The 14,384-nt window shown below is 48.4% G+C and overlaps 1 protein-coding gene across 1 annotated transcript in view; it reads right to left on the reverse strand.

The window, feature by feature from the left end:
• NAV2 (neuron navigator 2) overlaps positions 1-14,384 on the reverse strand; it is a 365,905-nt gene that overhangs the window by 295,035 nt on the left and 56,486 nt on the right. Inside the window, exon 2 of the mRNA XM_047776141.1 lies at positions 2,633-2,750. Within this exon, the coding sequence (XP_047632097.1) occupies positions 2,633-2,750 (118 nt within the window). The remainder of the gene's footprint in view (positions 1-2,632; positions 2,751-14,384) is intronic.

A 14,384-nucleotide genomic window follows, 5' to 3' on the forward strand; every position in this document is an offset into this window, starting at 1 on the left:
GATCAAACCTGCGTCCCCATGCATGTTAGTCAGATTTATTTCTGATGAGCCACAGCAGGAACTCCCTGTGGCTCAGGTTTGATTCCTGGCCCAGGAACTTCCACATGCTGTGGGCACGGCCAAAAAAAAAAAAAAAAAAAAAAAGCAAAGAAAAAAAGAATGTAAGTGATCAGCAGTTTAGCCTCCTAGTCAGACAGTGCTGCCACCAGGTCCTTAGCAAGAGACCTGTGTTCACAAGACATGCTGAGATCAGACATTCCGAACGGGCTGACAGACAAGCTGGGGAAGAGATCATGGAGGAGCCTCCTATGTTTAGCTGCCTTTTCATCTCCCTCTATTCTGGGCCTCTGTTCTCCACACCCAGAGCAGAGGGTGTGAGCATGGCACAGTCAAGGGTAGATATCCCTGTGCTGCCCTCTGGTTTTATTTGGTAGGGATTCGCTGGCCAGAGGAGGCCCCTCCTGGAGGCCTGGGGGAAAGCCACTTGGTGGCCTGAGGTGCACCCTGCCTCAGTGGTACTAACTTGAGCCACTGAAATCAGTAGCTCAGGTCTAGAGAGGTCACTGTCTAGGGAGGTTCATCTCATCCAAACAGATTCAGGAAGGCATCCTCCTGAGCAATGATTTAAAAAAAAAAATGTGTTAGTTTATATTTCTGTAACACTATGCTTAGTCAATTTGTGATACATATTACCATTCACATCATTTAGGACCTGACAGACGTAACTAATCATGACACACTCTGTTTTTTTTTTTGTCTTTTTGCCTTTTTGCCTTTTCTAGGGCCGCTCCCGCAGCATATGGATGTTCCCAGGCTAGGGGGTCAAATCAGAGCTATAGCTGCCAGCCTACGCCAGAACCACAGCAACACAGGATCCAAGCCACGTCTGTGACCTACACCATAGCTCACGGCAACGCCGGATCCTTAACCCACTGAGCAAGGCCAGGGATCGAACCCACAACCTCATGGTTCCTAGTCAGATTCATTAACCACTGTGCCATGACGGGAACTCCTACACACTCTGTTATTGATTCCAAGGCCTCATCATCTTTCTACAGGTACCTTTCTAGGCAGTGGCTACCAAGTGCTACCCAGAAACACTTCCCATTATCCAAGCACACATTTCAAATCTGATACCTACCTTGTATTTCATAAGACTGCTACAAGATCAGATAAAACAGGCATGTCTACACCCATTTTATAGACAATGAAATAGGAGTTCCCGTTGCGGCTCTGTTGGTTAAGAACCCGACTACTATTCATGAGAATACAGGTTCAATTCCTGGCCTTGCTCAGTGGATTAAGGATCTGGCATTGCCACAAGTTGTGGCATAGGTTGCAGATGTGGCTCAGATCTGGAGTGGCTGTGGCTGTGGCTAGCAGCTGCAGCTCCAATTCAACCCCTAGCCTGAGAACTTCCATATATGCTCAGGTGCAGCCCTTAAAAAAAAAAAAAAAAGATGTAGTGGTAGCAGCCTGACCCCTCTCCAGTCAAGCTCCAGATGAGAACTCAACCCTGACCAAGACCTTGACTGCAGCATTTTGGAGGCAACCAGCTAAATCGAGCTTGCACCCCTGATGCAGAGGAACTGTGAGGTAGTCAGCATATGTTGTTTTAAGACATTGTTTGTAACAATTTGTTATACAGCAACAGCCAGTCAATATAGAGAGAGAAGGAAAAAGGAGAGAAAGAGAAGGAGGACCAACAGAAGAATCCGGTCTTGAATTGATCTTAGGACAATGGGGAAGCATCTTTGAATGACAGTCCAAAAGTTTCACCTAAGGCCCCTCTGCCTGTATTTTAAGGTACCATCTCCACAGAGGTGAGCGGACCTGCAACTACGCAAGGCTATTTCTCACACTTGAGGGATAAGCAGCTTTTCTATAACAACACATGCCTGAGGGCCTGGGGCCCCTGTGCCTCTTTTCCGCTTTCTTTCTTGGCATGAGCTGGCTGCCAAGGCTGCCAGCGACAACAATCAGCCTAATGCCATCTAATTGACCTCCCGCCTCCACAGTCTGCTCTGAGCTCTCAGGCAGAGGCGCTTCCCCTCAGACCCAAGGCAATGCTGTCCCCAGCCTGTGCCCACGTGCCTGCCCAGGGTGACTCCTCTTCCCCCAGCACACGGCCAAGGTGCTATCCTACCACTCCAGTTTCCTTCCCTTGGTATGAAAACCAGAAACAGCCCTATGCAGAGTCTGATGCTTTGAGAATCAAAGGAATAAACCAGCACCGAACTGCTTTTTTTTTCCCCCTAAAATATTTCCAGAGTAATCCACAAAAAAGCACCATCATGAAGGGGAAATGAGCAAGCCAGAAAATGCTAAGAGGTGAGAAGGGGACAGAGAGCCCCTCCCCACATCACCAGCATTTCCCTCCAGCCATGGCTAGTCTTTCTTCTTAGAGGATCAAGTCGAGATTGCCATGCAGGTGATCTTACCAGGGAAAGTGAGCTGGTCCCCACACTCCCTGAGCCCAGAATCAAGCCAAATAAACTGTTTATGCATGTGACAGAAACACTGCATTTTTTTTCAGAGACGTCAGGGTTCCGTTCCCTCTTGCCCAACTCAACCCCTTCTTGACTGGCCTCCGCGGTAACTCATCCATTTCCAACGTAAAATCTGCTCTTACCCACAACCTGGATAATCTGGGCCAGGAGGACGCCGTCTGTCACATCTTGCTGGAGATCCTTGATGAGACGTTTGTGGCCTGACTTGGCTAGATAATGATTGGCCCAGTCCGTGTAGATCTGCAAAAAAGCAAACAGGCAGCTTGAGGAACTGAGTTACTTCTCATCTTAGAGGCTGAGGCAGCTGCCGGGCCGGCGCAGCAGCCACTGTCCCTGGCGAGCTGTCTGGGGCCAGCCGGGGCCATTAACATGCAGTACATTGTGCTGATGGGGCATTCAGCTGGCCAGAGCCGGGCTGTCACCTATTGAGAGATCTGCCGTCAAAGCTCATGAAAAAGCTAAAGAAAGCTTCCAAACATGCAGAGGCCTGAATGCGACAGGGGACACAGAACTAAACAGTCTGCTCCAGGCGGCTTTGAGGGGCTGCGACTCTAAATGCAGGAGAGCCTCCCATCCCCCCACCCCTTCCCATCTTTTTCTCTTTATTGAGAAAACGTATGGGGAGGTTACCACCCAAATAGGCATCTTTTAATGGGCCATTTCAGGGAAAGGAGGGCTATTGAGTTCTCAGGAGCCGGGGTCCCTTGTAAAGAAGCCAAGGACCAAAACATAGAGTCCTTCAATTACTCTTGTGTGAGTCGAGTTATTGATGGCCTCACAATCATCTCAAATTTAATCAGTTTAATTTAAAAGCCCCGCATCATTTTCACTGTTGGGATCCTGCAGACAAAAACACACACAAAAAAAACCCCAAAACAAACCCCCCTACCCGAAACTGCCAAGATATTTAAACACAGCACTGGTGCACAGAGAGACTGAGGCTGGGTCATCAAGGGATCAGGAAAGCAGACCCCCTCCCTTGGGGGATGAAGAGACCTGCCCCTCTCAGTCATTAATCATCGGCACAAAGAATATTTTCTTCTAACAAGCCCACAAACAGGAGAAAACTCTCACCTACAAACTTTCTCCCTAAATGACACAAGCCAAAACCAAAATGTAAAATCATCAATTCTGAGTGCTAAGTTCCATGCATGGACTTGTTGGTAGGGGACATGCAGGCCCTGTTTATCAGCACCTTCCTGTCCCCCAGCAGTGAAATGAACAAATGACTGCTCATAAAGAGAAGTGCCCCCATCTCGGCTGGGCCACGACAGCAGCGTACTAATCCCTGTGATGCCGCCACCAAAATGATGCAGGTGGTCCTCAGATCTCCACCAGCAGGCCTGCTCTGAGATCTTGTGAGACTCGCAGAGCCGTGGGAGCCTGGTCTGGCCCCAGCTCCCACTCTCCACTCTGCTCTTTCCTGCGCCATGCTCGGGAGGACTCTCACACAATGGGGCGCTCCCCTTCAAGGCTCCAGGAATGGAGACCGAGGGCTGGGGCCTCCACTTGCCAATCAAGGCCCTTCTGGAAAGGCAGCACCTCTGACTACTCCGCCTAGGATGGTGAAAGCCTCATCTCAAGACGGGACCAGGCAGATGTGCACTTTCTACTCCATCAAGTGCTGAGAACAGACAACCCCTGTCCACCCCCACCCCACCCACACCTTGAAGCTCGGTCTTCACTGCAGAGACCCACCCCACAGTCTGGTTCAATTTCACACTTCGGACCATGGCAGCTAATCCTTAGAGCCATATTACTGTCCTTCCTCCTGACTCCCAAGGTGTCAGATCCAAAATTTAGTACAGCAAGATCATTTCAATTTCATAAGCACTGACAAAGCTAAGGAAGTGGCGTGCTGTACTGGTCATTATAATGGCCAACCTGAAAGGGTGATGGTCATTAGATGAGATTGTTAAGAGAGAGTGGGAAGGGGAAAAACATTCAAAGGGAAAGAGCAAGACCTGGGTTCAAGTCCCAGCTCTGGAGGCTCCCCAAAGTACAAATTTGAATCTGTTTTGTTCAGTGATGGATCTCAAGTACCTACAGCATCACAAGGCACAGTAGATGTTCTCCCTGTACATCAGTGGAAGAATGGAGGTATGACTTCAGATGAGCTCTTTAACTCTAGTTTTCTTATCAATAAATGGGATCAATAGCATCTGCTTGTTAGTTATTATGAGGGCAACATATTTTGGGGGAAACGAGCCTTGTGCAGAGTAAGAGCTTCATAACAGCTAACACACAGAGCCTAACACATGCCGGACACTGGTACAAACACTGTAACATATTAACTCATTTCATCCTCATTCTGTGAGGTAGATACTAGTAACTATATTTCAGAGGAGAAAATGAAAGGGTAGAGAGCTCAACTAACTTATCCAAGGTCACAGGTAAGTGGCAGAGCCAGAATCTGAGTCCAGGCTGACTGACTCTCGAATTCCTTGGATCCTCTCCAACGCTGCTCCTCTGGATATGAATATAAATTATTCGAACCAGTCACCCCCTTCATGAGGCCCTCCTACTAATGAGGCTCATTCCTCTATATGATTATGTTCTCAATGAAATACTTTTTTTTCTATTTAGGGCCGCACCTGCAGCTTATGAAAGTTCCCAGGCTAGGTGTGGAATCAGAGCTGCAGCTGCCGGCCTACGCCACAGCCTCAGCAATACCGGATGCAAGCTGCATCTATGACCTATGCTGCAACTTTTGGCAACGCCATATCCTTAACCCACTGAGTGACACCAGGGATCAAACCTGCATCCTCAGACACTATGTTGAGTCCTTAACCCACTGAGTTGCAATGGGAACTCCCTCACTGAAAGAATTTTTAAAAGTAAATAAAAACCGTGAGTTGCAATGGGAACTCCCTCACTGAAAGAATTTTTAAAAGTAAATAAAAACCGGGAGTTCCCATTGCTGAACAGTGGAAATGAATCCGACTAGGAACCATGAGGTTGTGGATTCAATCCCTGGCCTTGCTCAGTGGGTTAAGGATCTGGCGTTGCCATGAGCTGTAGTGTAGGTTGCAAACATGGCTCAGATCTGGCATTGCTGTGGCTGTGGTGTAGACTGGCAACTATAGCTCTGATTGGACCCCTAGCCTGGGAACCTCCATATGTCACAGGTGCAGCCCTAAAGAGCAAACAAACAAACAAACAAAAACAAACAAAAAATAAACCCCCCAAATCTAGTTCTATCCCTAGTATTCCTTGAGGTCTTAGCAATGCCCTTAGGCAAGTCACTCAGGTTTTTGGGCTTCAGTCTATCCAGCTGTAAAATGGACACAGCAAAGTCTACATCACAGGTGGTTGTGAAGACTCAGTGAGGCACCATCTGGAAGCCCCAGACCTGATCCACATGGGGCTCAGGAAGCAGAGGCAGTGGGTGGTCAAGAGGAAGGCGCTGGAGTGGGCAGACTGCTCCAAATCTTAGCAGCCATTATGCCTATTACCTCTGTGCCCTTCGGCCTCATTTACAAAAAGGGGGAAATAATACCTACATCATTCAGCTATTATGAAGATGAAAAAGTTTATGTACATAAAGGACAGAGAATCTGACCCATGCTAAATGTTCAGGAAATAATAAGGAATAATGAGAGATTTCACTACCAACTTTATAAAATAGGTCAGAGCAAAACCAATCACATCCCCTACCCCAAACCTCCAGGACAAAAAAGACATGGAGACTCACTCCCGTTCTCCCTCACAAAGTACAATTTCAAGAGCCTGGAGCACCCCCATCTGGGATCACAAACCATGGGAGACTAGAAAAGAAAAGCAGGGCAGAAACCAGCCAGGCTGGTACAGAGGGAGGCCTCCTTCTCTGAATAGGAGATACAGCCCTGATTTCATCCTGAGCCCTGGAGGGATCCTACAGGCTGAGGGTTTGAGGGTCTGTGAAACCATTTCAAAGGTTAGAGCCGTGTGCCCCATAACCACCAGCTAAGGTGAGAACAGGCCACGGACAAGGACAGTGCTGAGGGGAGGGGATATGTACCTCTGCCCATTCCCTTCCTAGCTGATGAAGGGTACTTAAAACTAGACGTACTCTCATTAAGCCAGCCCTCTATGTGTCTGTACAATCAATCCAGTGGGAAACCGAGGTTAAGCAAGCTTCTTTCAATAAGTATATACAAACACACAAACCGTGTAGAGCCCTGGTGAGGCCATCTGGTATACCAGGAAGAACTTTTAAAGTTCTATAGTGGTCAGGAGTGGCTCTGCCAAAGAAAGGAACCTCTCTACCCCCAGACTGTTTAAAACAAGAGCTCTTGGAGTTCCCGTTGTGGTGCAGTGGTTAACGAATCCTACTAGGAATCATGAGGTTGTGGGTTCAATCCCTGGCCTTGCTCAGTGGGTTAAGGATCCAGCGTTGCCGTGAGCTGTGGTGTAGGCTGCAGATGCGGCTCGGATCCCGCATTGCTGTGGCTCTGGCGTAGGCCGGTGGCTACAGCTCTGATTCGACCCCTAGCCTGGGAACCTCCATATGCTGCAGGAAGCAGCCCTAGAAAGGGCAAAAAGACAAAAGAAAACACACACACAAAAAAACCAAGAGCTCTTCTCTCCACTACCTACACGCCACTGCTGACCTAATCTTCCTGGAGCATCCTCTAATCCCATCATCTGCTCAAGAAAACATCAACAGCTGAATTAAAGGCAGACTCCTCACACCTCACTCAAGGCAGTCTTTTCATCCACCCCCTCTCCCAGCCAGAATCCCACCCTGCGAGGGAGGCAATGCGTGTGAAAATGAAGAGCATGGGCTTGGGAACTGATCATGTCAAGCTGGCCCTTGGCAAGTGAATTTCTACTCAGCCGTCTGCATTTCAGTTTTATCCTTCATAAATATATGATATATGATAACACGGGGACTAGTCAACTGTGACCTAGGCCAAACCCAGCAGACCACCTGTTTCTGTAAACAAAACTCTAGGGGGAAGTTCCCTTGCGGTGCAGCGGGTTAAGGACCTGGCATTGCTGCAGCTGTGGCACAGGTCGCAACTGTGGGGTAGTTTCCATCACTGGCCCAGGAACTTCCACATGCCGTGGGTGCAGCCAAAAACAACAACAAAAAAATGAAGTTCTAGGGGAACCCAGCCACACCCACTGGTCTGTGGCTGCTTTCATACCCAATGGCAGTATTGAGTAGTCGTGATAGTCTTTTGTCCCCGAAGCCTCAAATATTTACTGTCCAGCTCTTTACAGAAAAATGGTGCTAGGCTGTGGCATAGGACAGCATATAACATAATATGCTACCTAGCAAGTGCTTGGTAATAATTATGATCACCCTCAGGAAAACTGGACCTCCAGCCTCCCCAGCTCTGAAGTCCTACTGCCCCATCCTCCTGAGAGCCTCCACCTGGGATCCCCCCCCCACCCCCGCCCCCGGCAAAACTCCATTGCTATGCCAGTCTCTCCATGAAATCATCCCTGATGTCCTGATGGCATCCTGAGCTGCATGTGACGCAGAGATGGCACTTCTCTGTATCGTAACACGACATCCTCACCTCCAGCCACCAGATTCAGGCAGAGACTACCTCACACATCTCCAGTGCCCAGACGTGCCTCTCGAGGAGGGGGCACATGGCAGGAGATCCCTAAGTGGTTGCTAAGATTGATCGGAACAGAGAGAAAAAGGGCAGATCCTTGGAAACTGATTATACAGGGGACTTAATGTGAGCTCTCAGTGAATCCTCTAGCCAGGATCTCAGATCTCTTTATCGATTGAAAAGAGGGAAGGCATAGAGAAAATAAAATCTCTCCACAGCTCGAGCTCATTAATCAGGACCCATTCAACAAGAATCATTAATTATCTGGCATTTCCTCTTCCCTCCTCCCTCCCCAGCCCTTGACTTTTTGAAGAAGTCATAAGGAAATGCCTAGATTTATTTTAATAAATACAGTTTTCACGGGCCATGCTAAGTATTAACATACTTCAGCTCCATCCCTTGCTGTTTCAGTAGCTCCTGCCATGCCTACCCTTCCTCCAAGCAGCACCTGGAAAATAGTGCTTTTAGTTTGGAAAATAAACCTACAATATCCTAACTCACCAAAGACTCCATCAGGTTCAGGAACCCAACAAAAATGGAGCAGTGTGCTTTGTTTGAAAGATTTTGAGCAAGGGCTAAAAGAATGCTGGGCTTCCCCTCTCAGCCTCTGGCATCCAGAAATGATTTCTCCAGAACTCCTCCCTCTCCAGAGTTCTGGAGACTTAGGGTAGCTGTTGTTTTGCCCTAGAGCCCACTGGTCCTTGATCAGTGAACTTTCAGTAGCAATGGGCAAGATAAAGAACTGTACAGTTCTGGAGTTCCCATCGTGGTGTAGTGGTTAACGAATCCGACTAGGAACCATGAGCTTGCGGGTTCGGTCCCTGCCCTTGCTCAGTGGGTTAACGATCCGGCGTTGCCGTGAGCTGTGGTGTAGGTTGCAGACGCGGCTTGGATCCCGCGTTGCTGTGGCTCTGATGTAGGCCAGTGGCTACAGCTCCAATTCCACCCCTAGCCTGGGAACCTCCACATGCCGCAGGAGCGGCCCAAGAAATAGCAAAAAGACAAAAAAAAAAACTGTACAGTTCTAGGAAAGACCAAAACCATCATCTGTACCCTCAACTCCAATCATAAAATCATTCCAGAGAAAGGATTCTAGAGGAGAAGGCTCTAGAATCAGCTTGCCCTAGTATCTGAAGGAGTCTCTCCTGCTCTGATCCATCTCAATGAGTTTACCACTCCCCTACCACATCTACTTGGAGACCCAACATTCCAGAAGCACCTGGTGAGGGAGGGAAAGGAGCTGCTGTCAAAGGCTCGAAAAGAAAAAAGGGGGCCGGAAGACAGTGACAGCTGAGGAGTGAATTCATTTTAATTCGCTTTATTAGCCGTGACAGAATTTCAAGGAGAGTGTCATTTGTTTGCTTATAATTCCACATCATTCCATATCAAACAGGCTGAAATCAAAGAGGGAAAACCTTGACATATCAGCTGAAGTAGAGAACCCGATGATTAGTTGTAACAAAAAAACTGATTTGAAAAAATGGCACTGTTGTTAAACCATCGGGGATGCTGCTAAGTTTATCCTACAATTAGCGCTCAAATGAAAGGGGGTGGCTGGCACTCCAAAGAAGGACCCCCACCTCCCCCAAATCCATAAAGTAACTGCACCCAAAGTTGTTGCCCTAACAACGCTAAACCAGACCAACAGGCGGGGGCAGCCTGATGAATGCAGAAGGCAGCAGATAGCAAAGCGCATTAGGACAGCCTCTCCAGAAGGAAAAGAGTACAAGGGATCCCTTAGCAGGAAACGTCAGTGTAGAGATTCCAGCACACCAGTCATTCAGCATCTGAGTGGTTTCTATTCCATCAGTTGAAAACGCCAACTTTTCAATTTCCACTCAAGGTCTCACTGTAGACTTTGGGGTCATCTTCAACATTGTATCATTTCCAGGACAGTATAGTATGTAGTTAAGTGGTTTCATTCTGGCTGTTCTCAAGTACAAAAATGATACTGTAACAACAGTACAGAGTGCTCAGCCAGAACCTAAATACCATAATGATTACTCTGGGACTTCTTGTGGCTCAGGGGTAATAAACCCAACTAGAATTCATGAGGATGAGGGTTCGATCCCTACCCCCTTCTCAGTGGGTTAAGGATCTGGCGTTGTCATGAGCTGCAGTGTAAGTTGCAAACTCGGCTCAGATCTGGCGTTGCTGTGGCATAGGTTGGGAACTTCCATATGCCGCAGGCGCAGCCCTAAAAAGCAAAAAACAAACAAACAAAAAAGATTATTCCATTAGTCCCAGTTTTCAGAAAATCAAAATGCACTATTTGTTATTAAGGGCAAAGCTCATTAACATGCTCACTTCTGTATCCCCAGCATCAAGCAGGGAGCCTGGTACCTGCCCTACAGGTGTGGCCATGTGACCACAGAGCCTTTTAACTGCCTGCGGGGAGGTGAGGGGCCTCAGGTTAGCTGGTGGCTTCTTCCCACTTCCTTTCCCTCCCCATCAGTCTAATATATTCTCTATCAACGCAGACCTTGCCTTGATTAAAACCATTGCCTTGAAATAAACATTCAAATGGGTGAATGGTATCCCCAGCCCCATACATTGGAAAAAGAGGGGGGAGCACAGAGAAGCCAATCGTAGGCTCAAGGTCACACAGCACAGCAGGGGCAGGGACTGGGCATAAACACTGGCCCTGCTCCCTGGTTTCTCAGAGGAAGAGTCTGGTTCTGCCCTGTGTTCTTGGTTCTCCCTACATGCCCACCCTGGAGGACAATGACTCTCCTCCATCCCCATCTTTGTCATCAACTGATGCATTACTCAGTACTCAGGTCATTTGTGGTTTGTTTGTCGACCACAGTAACTATACAAGGGCAGTGTGTGTGCAGTCTCAGGAGCTGGCACAAACCAGGGCTGAGATCTGGCTTTCCCTCTTCCCAGCCAGGTGGCCCACGGTGAGTGTGGGGGGCCTTCACTTACCCAGTGATGATACACAGGTTTGCATTACAGGCGGAATGAGAGCATGTATGCAAGTGGTTAACACAGGGTCAGGAGACACTATTAAATGGTGATTATTCAAATGAATACACATGGCTATCTAAGCTTTGGGGGAATAAGTCATTCAAGATTGTTGACAGCTTCTACTTTTAAAAGCCACACAATTTTTAACTATTCCACTGGCCCAATGGATTATCATGATCCCCACTTTTTTTTTTTTTTTTGCTTTTTAGGGATGCATGAGTGGCATGTGGAGGTTCCCAGGCTAGAGGTCCAATTGGAGCTACAGCTACCAGCCTGCACCACAGCCACGGCAACACAGGATCCGAGCCACATCTGCAACCTACACCACAGCAATGCCAGATCCTTAACCCACTGAGCAAGGCCAGGGATCTAACCAACAACCTCATGGTTCCTAGTTGGATTCAATTCCATTGCACCACGATGGGAACTCCATGATCCCCACTTTCGAAATTAACCAGTTCCATGTTTTCTTGACAGCCCATGGATATCACTATGAATAACAGTTTCAATACCTTCAAAGATTACCTTCAGGCTGCTGAGTTGCCGGACTGTCTTTAAAAGACCTCAGAGACCTTTACATTTGGGTGTAAAGTAGAAGCAAGACCATTCAAGCAAGAGCCTTGATGAGACTTTTCCACTGACCAAAACAACTAAGTGCAAGGCTTTTGTGGCACCCCTCAGAGTTGCTCTGAGGTTTTTGGGGTTTTTTGGGGTTTTTTTTGCCTTTTCTAGGGCCACTCCCGCAGTGTATGGAGGTTCCCAGGCTAGGGGTCGAATCGGAGCTGTAGCTGCCATGTCTACACCAGAGCCATAGCAACATGGGATCCGAGTCGTGTCTTCAAACAACACCACAGCTCACGGCAACACCAGATCCTTAACCTGCTGAGCAAGCCCAGGGACCGAACCCACAATCTCATGGTTCTTGGTCAGATTCGTTAACCACTGAGCCATGATGGGAACTCCTGCTCTGAGGTTTAGTAGGAAGGCTTCTTGGCTCTCGGCTGGTCTCCAGCCAGGTAAAGCTGCTAGAAAATTGGGTTCCAGGAGCATCAGTTGTGACCAGGGTCTGTGTCTCCCGCCTGAGCCCATGCAGAAGGGTACTACCAGCCCTTGTGCTCAATATACATGTTGGAACATGGTTCATAGGAACTTGTATATGCCAAGGAGTATACATCCCTTGTCTGGAGCCAGAAGACAGGAGCAGGGGACAGGAGCAGCCCCCCTGCTGGTTTTCTCTGTGTTTAACTAGCAGCAACCTATCCGCTTGCACCACTACCAAAGATCCACCCTGACACCCGCCATGTATGCTTCTGTTCCAAAGGGCTAGCACAAGTACACACCCAGCAGGTAACTGCCTAGAGGAGGGGCAGGGTTTATTGCTAATCTGGATTTCTATTCTGCCTCTCCTCCTAGCACCACTCTTCCTCCTACTTTACTAGTGAATGATATCACGTCAAGATAAGGAGCTAAGAGCCACAGGCACTGTGCATTGTGCAAGCCCTGACTCAACAGCCGCCTCTGCAGGGTCCGCTCCTATGTAGGATGGTAACCACCTCTGGCCAAATTCTATGGTGAATGATACAGTCCAGAGTCAGATCACGTAAGGTTCCAGATATGCCTCAACCACTTCCCAACAGCTATCCTGGGCAAGGACCTTCAACTACATCTGAGCCTCAGTTTTCTCATCTGTAAAACGGATCGACTACCTATTCAGATTCTTGTGAGACTGAAATGAGATCCTCTAATAATGCCTGGCACATAGCAAGGGCACACATATAGTGACAATGACCATTCCCATGACGATGGTGACATGCGATGTGAGTACTTTGCAAACAATGGGTTTCTTTAGTTCCCAACTCACCTATGAGGTAGGTCTTATTTCCCCCATGTTCCAGATGAGGAAATGGAGGCTAGGAGAGGGGTGATGACTTTCCCAATGTCACAGGATAAGTATGCAGTCTTTGAAAGCAGCAACTCAGGCTCCTAAGAATGCTACACTGCTCCTCAGAGGCCCACACAGGCACTGCCAGTCACACCAGGACGAGGCTCACGGTCTCGTGGGAAAAGCTACAAGAAGAGCAACGCTCATTGCACAACAGTCACCTCAGTGTCACCCACTGCTGCCCCTGAGAACAGAGCTGGCCAATCGTCCCTCAAGACTAACAGACCCAAGAGAGGGGCTGACACTTTCCCATGTCACCAGAGCACAAAGCAAACATTTCACAACAGTATCACAATCACAAAAATCAAAATGCCAATAGCACAGTAGTCCCCGCTGCAGGGCTGTACCTGGATGGGAAATGCTTAGGAGTCAAGTCCCCCAGTTCCTCTGGCCTGAAGTGGGCAAGGCTGGCCTGGGAAGGGCCCCACAGCCATACAATGGTGGCACTCTGGCAGGAACATCCATTAGCCACAGGTGGGTATGCATGACAACTCCAGAGGTTTTGAAACTGTGCCTCCAGAAAAATATCCCAGGTGGGGGAACGTGCAGGGAGGGGCTGGTGAGACATTAAGGATGAGCACATAGGTGCCTACTAGCCCCACACCTTGGCCACTTTCAGTGCCTAGGATGTTCCTTGTTTGTGTGCTGTCCTCCCAGGATATCACAGGACACACAGTCCCTTCCCCTTTACTTCCCTGCTGATCGCTACCACCTGTGCACGAGGCAGCATGTGCTTTTGCTGAGGGCCTACTGTGTGCTGGGCATTTTATCCCTATGAGCTCATCTACAATCTCTCCCCACCAGAGTGACAGCTCCAGGAGGACAAACATTCTCATCTGTTTTACTCACTGAATTTTCCAAACACCCAGGATGGTGCCTGGCACATAGTAGGTGCTCACTCAATATCTGTTGAATAAATGAACCCTCCCTATTTTACACGCTGGCAAACAGAGGCTCTAAAAGGTTAAGAAAAGGACACAGGGTCACACCGCTAATAAAAGGTGATGCTCCATTTGACCCAGGCAACCTGGACCCACGGCCACCAGTTCTCACAACAACAAATATGCATTCGGGCCTCACAAGGGTCTCCCTGGAAAGTCAAACAAGGCCAAGGAAGGATGAAGACTGTCACGGTGGTTTCAGAACAAACCCGGGTTCCCCCTGCAGCACTTCCCTGTACCTGCTCCAGCCTTAGAAGCAAGATCCAAGTAACTCTTGACCATGTTTGGCATCTCTGAGAAAGCCAAATGTCAGAGCCCACTTGGAATTTCTCAAGTATTTTCTCTCCCTTCCTGTGCTCATTAGTGACTGATTAGCTATGTTCTCTTTCCAAGTGCTTCCTCTGTGATCACGATGGGATCAGGCCCCTCCCAGCTCAGGGAGGGGCAGAGCTGCTGCTGAGCTCACTCT

The sequence above is a fragment of the Phacochoerus africanus genome, chromosome 4 (assembly GCF_016906955.1).
Source record: "Phacochoerus africanus isolate WHEZ1 chromosome 4, ROS_Pafr_v1, whole genome shotgun sequence".
Lineage (NCBI taxonomy): Eukaryota > Metazoa > Chordata > Mammalia > Artiodactyla > Suidae > Phacochoerus > Phacochoerus africanus.